At 46.5% G+C, this 13,030-nt stretch overlaps 1 protein-coding gene across 1 annotated transcript in view; it reads right to left on the bottom strand.

Moving 5' to 3' along the window:
• The window catches only part of TGM4 (transglutaminase 4), a 30,980-nt gene extending 25,990 nt beyond the window's left edge, over nt 1–4,990 (bottom strand). Inside the window, exons 1-3 of the mRNA XM_045385283.3 lie at nt 4,804–4,990; nt 4,274–4,447; nt 1,808–1,914 (exon numbers count right to left, since the gene is read on the bottom strand). Coding sequence (XP_045241218.2) covers nt 1,808–1,914; nt 4,274–4,447; nt 4,804–4,990 — 468 coding nt within the window. The remainder of the gene's footprint in view (nt 1–1,807; nt 1,915–4,273; nt 4,448–4,803) is intronic.
• Between the last annotated feature and the right edge of the window lie 8,040 nt (nt 4,991–13,030).

Genomic DNA, 13,030 nt, shown 5'->3' with positions numbered 1-13,030 from the left:
ATTTCCATTTGTGGTTCAAGATCCTCCCATGAGATGCTTATTATTATAACTCATAGGAGCAATAGGCTCTCAGTTCAAATCCCAGCTCTACTCTCCCCCGCTTTTTTGTGAGACAGAGTCTTTCTCTGTCACCCAGGCTGGAGTGCAATTGGCTTCTAGCATGGGCACCTGATGGCTTTTGATTTCAGGAAGGCCCCAGGAGAAAGGGCAGGTGTGGAAAAGGGTTGACATAGAATGTGCCACATTTGAGGCGGCAAGAAGATGTCCAGCACCCTCTGGAGAGAAGCTGGTGCTGGTGATGGCAGAAGTAGCCTTGAGTGCCATTGCAGCATTGAACTCCTGGGGTCAAGTGATTCTCCCACCTAAGCCTCCCAACTAGCTGGAACTACAGGTGCCTGCCACCACTCCCGGCTAATTTTTTTTTTTAGTAGAAATGGGGTAGCCCTATGTTGCCCAGGCTGGCCAGCTCTACCTCTTACTGGCTATATGACCTTGGCTGGTTACTTAACCTCTCCTGTGCCTCAGTTTTCTGGTTTAAAAATTTGGAATGATAACAGGCCCCCTTCTTTGTGGGAGCATTGTGAAAATTAAATGAGCTAATATATATAAATGTTTAATTGTCATTATTTTGCTGGTGGGGAAACTGAGGTTCACAGAGGTTGCCCAAGAGGTGGAGCTGGGATCAAACTCAGTATGCTACAACTTCAGAATCCACAAGGCTAACTCCCCACACCCCTGTTGTGGCAAGGGGGAGGAGGTTGTGCCCTCACTGTTCATTACAATGGAACCCAGGAGAACCAGCCTTCTGGGGTGCAGGAAATGGCCTCCACCTTGATCTGGCTGGTGGTCCCACAGCTGTATGCATATGTAAAAATTCATTGTGCAAACCATTAAGATTTGTGTCTTTTATGTGTGTTATATGTCAGTTTAAAAAACAAAACTTTAAAAATAACACTTTTTGAGTAAAGAAATGCAGCTCCTGCCTCCACCCCATGCCCACCTCGGGAGAGATTTTCATGATACCCTGAAAAACACTCAAATGCAAAATTGGGGTTGAGAGTCTGGGATCTGGATGGGAGGGAGAAGAAGGAAGAGCCCGGGGCACTAGGGAGGATTCCAGCAGCAACTGGCCCATTCATCTCATTTCCACCAGCAGATCCTGCTTCTACAAAAACCCAATGTAACTGCCATTTTAAAATCATGGCATTAGCCTAGCATTAAACTTCCAGGGATTTAGCCTAAGCAAATATCCATAAGCTAGTTCAAAGATCTGCCTGAGAGATGGTTCTTTACAACACAGGAAGACTGGAGACAACTGTGAACACCCAGTGCTCCCCAAAAGCGTGGAAAACCAGCCACCGTAAGCCACACACTCGGGCAGGAGCCACTGTGGAAAACATCCATTAGGTCTTGTCAAATGAGTGAAGCATGAGATGGACTCCCACTTTGTATTTGACCATGACATAGAAAAAGCCTGGAAGGAAGGATGGGTAAATTAATTGGTGGAACCATGGGTTATTTTTACGTACTTCTCTCTGCTCGTGTCCTCCAGTGAATACTGTTCCCTTTGAAATGAAAAGGGGAAGGGTGACATGTAGGAGGTTTGGCCACAGAGGTACTGTGTGCTTGGAGGAGGCTGAGTGGGGAAAGAGACGTTTGGAGCCGTGGCCCCTCTCTCATGCTCTGCTGTGGATGGCTTTAAGCCACATTGCCAGCTGACAGGTGAGGAAGGGGATAGGGGCTGCTCACATTAGGAGGAATCCGCCAGAAGCCAGCCAGCCCGCCCGCCAGCCCGGTGGGTGCTCACCTCTTTGCCAGACTCATTTTGAAGGGTTGCCTGCCAGTTGTGGTGGTCTGAGGGCGTCCTCGGGTCGAGCACCACCAGGGTGTGTTTGGCGATGCTAGGATTTGGCCCTGGAGACACCCGAAGGAAAAAAAAAACATTGGCCCAGCCATGGGTCACCCCCAAGACAATCTCCCCTAGTTCGGCCGCACCTACTGCCCACTCACGGAGCCCCCACCCCTCCTTTCCAGGCTCATTTGTCCCCTGGCTCCAGCCCCTCTAATTCTGCTGGGGCCTCCCTCTGCCCCACATGTCCAGTTTTAGTTTTCTGCTCAATTTACATGAGCTTCCTGCCTCCTCTCCACATTCTCCCTTTTTACCCATCAGATCCAGGTCTCCCTAGAGCTCCTGCCTCTGTCACGTGCTCACTCCAGTTACCATTTGTTTAACCCCGCCGGCTCATGCCACAGACCCACACGCTTGTCCACTCTGCGTAATGCAGGGGAACTGCTTAACCTTCACTCTTCTCGTCTGGAGGAGGCAGATACCACCCCTACCCCGCATACTGTTGCAGGATCTTCTTTGAAAGGTCGATCAGGTTATGTCATGAGCTCCAGGGACTACTAGAATCAAATCCAACTTCTTTCCATAGCCCACAGGTGGCCCTCAGTGACGCTTCTCCCCAACTCCCCACTTTCCTCCCTGTCATGACTGGGTTTCTGGTCCCCAGAGAGTTAGCTCGTGACAAAGAGCATGTGACACAAGTGTTGCCTCCTCAGGGCCCTGGCACTTCCCATGCTCATGGCTGGGAACACCCTGCTCTCCGCTCCTCACACGGTGGGACATGGGTCTCAGCAGGCTCACTTCCCAGGGAAGCCGTTCCAACCCCGACAGAGTCATCCCTGCCCTGACCTGCTGCTTTCTGTCTTGCTGGAGGAGCCTCTTGTTTTTGGTTTCTTCATCATATTTGGCCCTGTCTGAAATTATCTTGCAGTTTTGTTTACTGCTCTCTCTGCTAGTATGGTCAAGTCTAGGAGGCAGGGACCGCTTTACCTCTGGGTTCCCTGGCACAAAGTAGGTACTCAACAAAAACCTGTTGAGTGAGTCGCACTACGCCACACATGGAGAGTGCTCAGTGCAACACCTGGCATGTGGCAAGTGCTCAGGAAATTTTGGGTGAGGGAATGAACATGGACCCAGGATACTATAAAGTCACAAAGTCAGCGACAGCACGGTCCCAGTCCACACGTTGAGCAGGTAGCTCATGGCACGGCACACAGTAGGTGCTTATTTCATCTTGGATGAAGGGAATGGCGGCTGTTCTGACTGATCCCCACCAGCACGTTGGAGGAGACCCTAAGCCTGTTGTTCACTCAGAGAAGGAGCAAAAGGAGCGCTCTCCCAGGAAGTGCTATTGTATGCCATCTTGTAAAGTAGATCTACTTGATCTAATTTTTTTTGAGACGGAGTTTCACTCTTGTCGCCAGGATGAAGTGCAATGACACTATCTCACCTCCCTGCAACCTCCGCCTCCCAGGTTCAAGCAATTATCCTACCTCAGCCTCCTGAATAGCTGGAATTACAGGCACCTGCCACTATGCCCAGCTAATTTTTGTATTTTTAGCAGAGACGGGGTTTCACCATGTTGGCCAGGCTGGTCTCGAACTCCTGATCTCAGGTGATCTGCCCACCTTGGCCTCCCAAAATACTAGGATTACAGGCATTAGCTGCCATGCCTGTCTTACTTGATCTATTTTTATAACTTAAAAACATTAGGTAAATGACGAGTTAATGGGTGCAGCACACCATCATGGCACATGTATACATACGTAACAAACCTGCACATTGTGCACATGTACCCTAGAACCTAAAGTATAATAAAAAACAAAAACAAAACAAAACAAAAGTAAAGACTGAGCTACTGAGCTATTCAAACAAAAAAAAAAAAGCTTAAAAACAGCATTAAAGAAGACCTCCCCTCCATTATCCCACCACCTGTCACAAAATCTAATACATTTTCTCTGTTCCCCTAGTTGTACTTATGCACATATATTTACCTAACTATAACAAATGCGTGAGCCGTTTCCTATTATCTTTGCAACCAAACTATGATATTTTAATCATTATTACTGGCTTACCTCCAGCCCACCCAGTTATGGCATCAGCACATCTCAGTCCTATGATTCATCTCTACAAAATGTTCCAGACCCCACTGCGGCAGATTCCCGCTGAGTCGCCTCCTCTCTCTGCTCCAGCCCCCTCCCCTGCTTAGCCAAGGAATCAGAGCCTCACTATGTGTGAGGTCCTGACTGAGCTTCCCATTCTATTCTCATCATACCTGCTATTATTCCCACTTTACAGATGGAGAAACTGGGGATCAGAGAGGGGACGGCACTCCTGGCTCAGACTGACTAGAAAGGGCCACTCCAGCATCCAGGGACCCTCATGGTCCCTCCCCCAAGCCCCATGAGCAGGGCCCTGAGGCTTCACCTGTGCTGAATTCCAGTTTCAGTTCGTGGTAGGATTGTAGGGGCTGGTTCAGCACCAGCCGCAGGTGAAACACCTGCCCTCGCCGGAACACAGGATTGCTCGTTTGGAACTCCCACGTGTGGTGAGAAACGGCGTTCTCCTGCTTCAAGAAGTCAACGAGGAGAACTTTCAGCTCTGTCAGCACACAGCACATGGGGAAAGAGAGCACAGAGAATGTTTATTCCTTGATCACCTCTTTCTCGGTTCAAAATCTGACAGTGCATTGAGGTAGAGCTGGGTTTTAGAGTCGGGCATCCCTGCTCCACCTCTGGCTGGCTATGAATCTGTCTGAGACTCAGTTTCCTCACCTATAAGATGGATGTGCATGTACCTACCTTGTGGGATTACATGGGGATGAGCCGAGAGCAGTGGACTAAAGTGCTCAGTCATGTAACCCTGCAAAATAGGTAGCTGCATGCCCATCTTACAAGTGAGGAAACTGAGACTCAGACAGGGTGAGTCTGTGAGTGGCTGTTAGGCAAGGCTCCCACCCCAACTCCCCCTCTCTGTAGACATGGCCTCAGGAACAAAGCTAGTGCCAGGGTGTTCTCCGTTAATCAACACAAAAGCTGAAGGGAAAGAGGGGAGCAGGCAAACTGAGGAGGGAACAGATGAGCCCTGGGCTTGCTCCCCTTCCTGTTCAGCCCAGACTCCCGTCAGCTTCCAGTCGGACGCCATCCCGACGTGAGAGTTCACATCCTGAAGAGAAGGGTGGGGTGCAAAGTGGCTGGGGTGAAGCCTTTTTATCCAAATCGAGGAAGAAGCACCAAGGAGCTCCCATGATCTGAGGCCAAGACTACTTGCACTATAAATGGGATTTTTAAGGCCAGGTGCAGTGGCTCACGCCTGTAATCCCAGCACTTTGGGAGGCTGAGGGGGGCGCATCACCTGAGATCAGGAGCCAAGATCGAACCACTGCACTCCAGACTGGGTGATAGAGTGAGACTCCGTCCCCCCGCACCCTCTCCAAAAAAAAAAAAAAAAAAGAAAGGGGATTTTCTTCTTCAATGCTCAAGTGAAAAGTACATTCAGTAAAAGAAATAATCTCCACATTCACTCTTTTCTGTAACACATGTATTTCTTACCATGTGTCTGTTATAATGACATTTGTATTACCTCAGCTTGGGACCCAAACCCCTTCCCTTTATTTAAAATTCAAACTATTCCCAGGCTCATGAGTCATGAAGGGAAATGTGCTTTGGCTGCACCCTGAAACCACCTGGGGGTTGTAAAACTACTTATGTTCTCCCCCAGCGATTCTGATACAATTGATCTGAGTGGGGCTGAGCCTCTGTGTTTTCAAAGCTTTCCAGGCAATTCCAGTGTGCAGAGGGCATGGTAAAACACAGACTGCCGGGCCCACCCTGAGTTTCTGATTCAGCACATCTGGGGTGTGGCTGAGAATCTGCCACTCCACTCCAGCAGCTTCCTTGATGATGCTAATGCTGCTGGCCCAGGGAGGCACATATTGAGAACCCCTAGATTAGGAAGCCCCACTGTGGCCTGTGAGGTAAAGTGAGGTGAGATGCAGGGACCTTCCCCTGCTCCTGAGGGCTCACCCACAGAGGAAACCCATCCTCTGCAGAGATCATGGAGGACAGCCGTGGAAACGCGGACTTTCGTGACTACAAAATAGGTGGAGTGGTCACGCCCACATCAGAGGGCGACCTTGGGGATGTGGCCAGTGATGTGTTTGTAGACAGCACAGCTCATTCTTGCTGGAGTGGCTTTGGGATTGGGGCCTGGACAAGTGTTCTCCAGGAAGGCAAGCCCCCAGCAAGTGGCCTTCCCTCTGCACTGCTGCACTGTTCCCGGGACCTGGGAATCTGCTCCCTCCAGCAGGGAGGCCCACCTGGCAGACAGACCTACCTTCCCAGATGCCTCCCCTTCTTGGGCTGAAACCTTGGGGTGGGCCCATGGCTAGCTGGAGCATCTTAGCCCATTTGTGCTGCTGTGATGGAATACCTGAGACTGGGTCATTTAGAAAGAATAGAAATTTATTTCTCACAGTTCTGGAGGCTGGGAAGTCCAAGATCAAGGCACCAGCATCTGGTGAGGGCCTCTTGCTGCGTTGTAACATAGCAGAAGGCAGAGGGTGAGAGAGGACCAACTCCCTCCTTCAGGTCCCTTTATAGGGGCACCTCATCTTATTCACAGGGAAGGAGCCCTCATCACCTAATCACCTCTTAAAGGCCCCACCTCTTAGAACCACCACATTGGCAACCCCTGAATTTTTTTGGGAGACATATTCAAACCATAGCATGCTGTCAGGAGCTGCCGTCCTGAAAGGCTTCTTCATTTCCCTGGACAGCAGAGCTCCTGCTGTGGGGCCCAGAGCCAACCGCAAAGCAATCACAGCTGGAAAAGGGCTTTAACAGTCCCTCCCATGTTCTGATTTATTCCTGCTCCCCCATGGACTGGGCAGGTGGGTGACCTGGGTTCCCAAGGCGTAAAGGTATAGGTTTTGGTACCAGGAAGCACGAAAGAGCAGTTAAGAAATCCAAATCCTAAATGCAGTCATCTCTGTGGAAGCTTCTTAAGACCTTATCTCCCTAGAATGGTAAACACAGTCCCTCCCTCGGTGGCTAATGTGCACATTGAGTGCCTGGCACACAGTAGGCACTTAATAAATTGCAGGCCATCATTAATGTTAGGCAGATGGGCATATAGTGGCTTGAATGGTGGTCACACAGAAGATATCTCCACCTGGAGCCTGTGAATGTGACCTTATAGAAATAGGAGACTTTCAGGTGTGATTAAGGATCTTGTCATTATATTATCCCGGATTATCCAGGTAGGCCCTAAATCCAATAACAAGTGTCCTTATAAGAGACATGGAGAGGCAAGGGGAGGGTCATGTGAAGATGGAGGCAGAGACTGGAGTGATACAGCTGCAAGCCACAGAACACCTGGAGCCACCAGAAACCAGGAAAGACAAGGAAAGATTCTCCACTAGAGGCTTCTGCAGGAGCAGGACCCTGCTGACATTTTCATTTTGGATGTCTATCTTCCAGAACTAGAGAATAATAAATTGCTGTTGTTTTAGGCAACCCCATTTGTGGTCATTTGTTATGAATGCCCTAAGAAACCAACATACAGCACGTAACAGATGTGCAGTACTGGAGCCTCCTCCCTCACCCTCTTCTGGGCACTGCTCTGTGACCTGAGCACTGCTTAAAGGTAGATCTGGGAGGCTGGGGGCATCCTGGAACTACAGGAAGCCACATTGGGGCTGTCTTTTAAAAAATGCCTTTGGAGTCACATACTTGTAATCCCGGTTACTTGGGAGACTGAGGTGGGAGAATCACTTGAGCCCAGGAGTTCGAGGCTGCAGTGAGCTATGATTGCAGCTGTGAATAGCCACAACACTCCAGCCTGGGCAACAAAGTGAGACCCCAGCTCTAAAAAAATTAAAAAAAAAGGCTTTGTATTTTTTTTGGTAGTTACTGCACTTGGATGGATGGTGAAAACTGATATAGCAGTTTAATGCTTTCAGTGTCATAAATGCAAGATGACCAGAGAAACCTGCAAAGAAAAACTGTCAGTGGAATACAATATCCTTGTTTTTTGCCACCAGTGTGTGGGTTGGAATTTAAATTCTTTGAGTATTAAAAAACAAAAGTCTCTGCAATGGATAATTTTTGCTATAACTTTTGCCATGAAGCCTCTGGAAAAAAGGAGACAACATAAAAGACAGGCAATCTCCAGATGGAGATATACTTTTGGAGTTTTAAAAAGCAAAGTTGCTTTTAAACTAAAATTAGCATTAGTTGCTAATGAGCTCTTGTGAAATTGTCAGCCTTAGAAGCTTATGATTTTCCAGCCTGTATGTATATTTTTGAGTGGGTCAAGTGGGACTCTTAAAATGACAAGAAAAAACGCACTTAAGAGGACCTTGGTGACTTTAGAAGAAGAGGAAGAGATACCTGAGCTATCACGCTCAGCTCCTCACCATGTGACGCCCGGCACCACCTTGGGACTCCACAGGAAGTCCAAGATAGCAAGAAGGCCCTCACCAGATGCAGTTCCTCGACCTTGGAGTCTCAGCCTCCGTAACTGGCGGAGAAATGAATTTCTTTTCTTTATAAATTACCTGAGTTTCAGGTATTCTTTTATAAGCAACAGAAAATAAACTAATACAATTTCCTTCTCCTTCCTCCTGGTAAGGCAGTTTGAGTATTAAATGCAGCTTTCCCCAGAAAGGAACTGACCTTTTCTAGGCTGCTCAATGAATGAATGATCAGGACAAAAAATAGAGATTATTTAAGCTTACTTTGAATTTTTTTTTTTTTTTTGAGACAGGGCCTTGCTCTGTCACCCAGGCTGGAATGCAGTGGTGTGAACATGGCTCACTGCAGCCACGACCTCCTGAGCTCAAGGGATCCTCCCACTTCAGCCTCCAGAGTAGCTGGGACTACAGGTGTGCACCACCACACCTGGCTTTTTTATTTTTTGTGGTGATAAAGTCTTATTGTATTGCCCAGGCTGGTCTCAAACTCCTGAATTCAAGTGATCCTCTTGCCTCAGCCTCCAAAAATGTTGGAATTACAGACATGAGCCACCACACCCGACCTACCATTTTGAAAATTTTCAAAAATTCAGGATTTTGTCCTGACCAATTCCAGAATATGATGTGTTATTCTGGTTACATTGTATTAAAATATTTTTCTGTAAAAATGCTTTTGTCCCTCTTGCAAACAACCATTCCAGATGAAAGGTCTGAGTGAGAATAAGAGATTACTAAAAACAAAAAAAAAATAAAGTTATGATTGTTGAATGAGACACACAGAGAAAAAACATGTCACAACTAATTGCTAAAGGAATTAAACACATCCTGTGTGACTCCACTGGAGAGGACTCTTGGAAGCACCTGCCTAGTTCCCCCAGAACCTCACCCCAGCAGTCTTTTCCCTTTGCTGATTTTTCTTTGTATCTTTTGCCACAATAAATCACATCCCCCACCACCCCCACCCCGGTGTCCACATTGCTGCCTGAGGCTACTGCCACCTGCCAGCAGGTACTCTTGGAGAGTCTCCCAGACTGTTTGTGGGAGCACAGCCCCTGCAGAATGCATACCAGTGATGAAAAATTTCAAACATCACCTCTTTCTGTAGAGGTCTGGGATTCCCCCAAACTGAGAAAGTAAAACAAACAGTTGTCCTTGGCTCGTAGGCACAAACTGGCTCCTAGTCACAGTTGTCACTGGTTTAGGGGATAAATGCCAATCTTTGGAGTGATCCATTCTCCACCAAAGTTTTATGGAATTCCCACAGATAAAGTCACACTCAGGATGAGCTTACAGCCCCAAATTTTAAAACAGAAAATACACTATTTCAGCACAAACCACACAAGTATTCATCCAAGAAATCAGATAATATACAGACTATAAAATAATGTATATAGACTCTGGACCAGGCACAGTGGCTCACACCTATGATCCCAACACTTTGGGAGGCTGAGGCAGGAGGATCCCTTGAGCCCAGGAGTTCAAGATCAGCCTGGGAAACATAGAGAAACCCTGTCTTTGCAAAAAAATTTTTTAATTAACTGAGAATGGTGATGTGCACATGCAGTCTCAGCCAGTTGGGAAGCTGAGGCAAGAGTATCACTTGGGCCTGGGAGGTCAAGGCTGCAGTGAGCCATGTTCACAACACTGCACTACAGCCTGGGTGACAGAGTGAGACTTTATTTCAAAAAATAATAAATAAAATATTAAAAAATATAGGGCCAGGCACGGTGGCTCATGCCTGTAATCCCAGCACTTTGGGAGGCCGAGGTGGGCAGATCACCTGAGGTCAGGAATTCGAGACCAGCCTGACCAACACGGTGAAACCCCATCTCTACTAAAAATACAAAATCAAAATTAGCCGGGCGTAGTGGCGGGCGCCTGTAGTCCCAGCTACTCAGGAGGCTGAGGCAGGAGAATGGCATGAACCCAGGAGGTGGAGCTTGCAGTGAGCCGAGTGAGCCACTGCACTCCAGCCTGGGCGACAGAGTGAAACTCCGTCTCAAAAAAAAAAAATTTGCCAGACTTGGTGGCTCATGCCTGTAATCCCAGCTACTCGAGAGGCTGAGGCAGGAGAATCGCTTGAACCCAGGAGGCAGAGGTTGCAGTGAGCCGAGATCACTCCATTGCACTCCAGCCTGGGCAACAAGAGTGAAACTCCGTCTCAAAAAAAAATTATATAATATATATATACACACACACATATACATATATGTATATATACACACATATATACATATATACTATGTGTGTGTGTGTGTATATATATATATATATAGAGAGAGAGAGAGAGGGAGAGAGAGAGAGACAGAGACAGAGAGAAAGAGATCATAAAATAGCCAAGTCAAAGATGGCTAGGGACATAAGAGAAGAAATCAAAATGATGAGAAAGGAATAAGCCACTATTAAGAATGACCAGATAAATTTTTTAAAACATAACTTCTAAAAATGAAAATATGGTTCTCAAAATGAAAAAAACTCACAGGTTAAATAGCAAATAGACATAACTGAAAGAGAATCAGTGAACTAGAAAATAGACTGGAAACAAATACCTATAATACAACCTAGAGAAATATTAATAGAAGTAAATATGAAAAGCAGTTTAGAGACGTGGAGTCTTGGATGGAAAGGTCTAAACTATATATTATAGTTGTTCTGAAAGGAGAGAATCAAGAATGGGGAGCAGCAGTGAAGAGGTGATGGTTGAGAACTTTCCAAAATGCATGAGAGACATGAATCCTCTTATTTAGGAATCATAAAGAATCACAAATAGGATAAAGAGGAGGCCAGGCACAGTGACTCACACCTGTAATCCCAGCATTTTGGGAGGCCAAGGCAGGTGGATCACTTGAGGCCAGTTCATGACCAGCCTAGCCAATATGGTGAAACCCCATCTCTATTAAAAATAAAAAATTAACTGAGTAATGTGGCACATGCCTGGAATTCTAGCTACTCAGGAGGCTGAGGTAGGAGAATCGCGTGAACCTGGGAACTGGAGGCTGTGGTAAGCCAAGATTGTGTCACTGGGCTCCGGCCTGGGCGACAGAGTGAGACCTTGTCTCAAAAATAATAATGATAATAATAATAAAATAAAAATAAATAAAAGTAATAAATGCCCATTACAAAAATTAAGTTTCTCTCCTATCCCAGACTCCCAGATCTTTTCTCCAGAGAAAATCACTATAAAGCATCTAAGTATCTTTCCAGTTTTCTCTGCCATAAACCAATACTTTAGTTACAGAAACAGGAGCTTTCTCAATACACTATTCTGCACATTGCTTCTCTCTCTCTGTTTCTCCACCTACTTCTCTCTCTCACATATATCTTGAAATTTATCTCCTAACCACCCAATTAGATCTTGTTATTATTTTCTTTTAATTTTTTTTTTTTTGAGACAGAGTCTCATTCCGTTTCCCAGGCTGAAGTGCAATGGTGTGATCACAGCTCACTGCAGCCTCCACCTCCCGGGCTGAAGCAATCCTCTCACCTCAGCCTCCTGAGTAGCTGGCACTACAGGCATGCATCACCACGCCCAGCTAAGCTTTTCATTTTTTGTGAAGATAGGGTCTCCCTGTGTTGCCCAGGCTGGTCTCAACCTTGTTTTGCTTTTTTCTTTTTTTTTTTTAGCAGCTATTATCCCTCTGGATGGACATGCAGATCGTTTAAAATCTTATATGCTACAATGTACTTCCTTGTACATGTATCTTTGCACTCATGTGTGACAATACTTGTAAGAGAAATCTTCCAAAGCAGAATTGCTGTGTCACATGATATGGGCATCTTTAATTTCAGTAAATGTTGCCAGAGAGCCTTCTAGTGACTGCACCAGTGACACTCCTACAAAAAGATGGGACGATGCCTTTTTAAAGCTATTTTCTATTAAACTTTTAATCTTAGCTAATCTGATAAATGAAAAAATGAAATCTCATTGCTGTTTTGCTTTTATACAACCCTCCTTCCCTTCCTTCCTTCCTTCCTTCCTTCCTTCCTTCCTTCCTTCCTTCCTTCCTTCCTTCCTTCCTTCCTTCCTTCCTTCCTTCCTCTCTCTCTCTCTCTCTCTTTCTTTCTTTTTTCTTTGACAGAGTCTTGGCCTGTCACCCAGGCTGAACTGCAGTGGTACAATCATGGCTCACTGCAGCCTTGAACCTGAGTAGCTGAGTAGCTGGAACTACCCATGTGCACCACATGCCTGGCTAATTTTTATTTCTATTAATTTATTTATTTTTGAGACAAAGTCTTCCTCTGTTGCCCAGACTGGAGTGCAGTCTCGGCTCACTGCAGCCTCTGCTGTGATTCTCATGCCTCAGTCTCCCAAGTAGCTGGAATTACCAGTGTGTGCCACCACGCCTGGCTAATTTTTGTATTTTTTAGTAGAGACAGGGTTTCACCATGATGGCCAGGCTTGTCCCTTACTTCTGATCTCAAGTGATCTGCCCAGCTTGGCCTCCCAAAGTGTTGGGATTACAGGCATGAACCACCGCACCTGTTTCCCAGGCTGGTCTTGAACTCCTGCACTCAAGCAATCCTCCTATCTCAGCCTCCCAAATTTGGGGATTATAGGCATGAACCACCGCACCTGGCCTGCTGTTTCAGTTTTGTTTCATGACCACCCTCGTTACAAGTAAGGTTGAACATCTTTTCATGTATTACAATTTATATTTCTTTTTCTTTGAACTACCTAATACTGCTCTTTGTCCACGTATATTTTGGGA

Source organism: Macaca fascicularis, chromosome 2, assembly GCF_037993035.2.
Source record: "Macaca fascicularis isolate 582-1 chromosome 2, T2T-MFA8v1.1".
NCBI classification, from domain to species: domain Eukaryota; kingdom Metazoa; phylum Chordata; class Mammalia; order Primates; family Cercopithecidae; genus Macaca; species Macaca fascicularis.
Note: the sequence above shows the minus strand (reverse complement) of the source record. Positions and strands in the feature narration are given on the sequence as shown.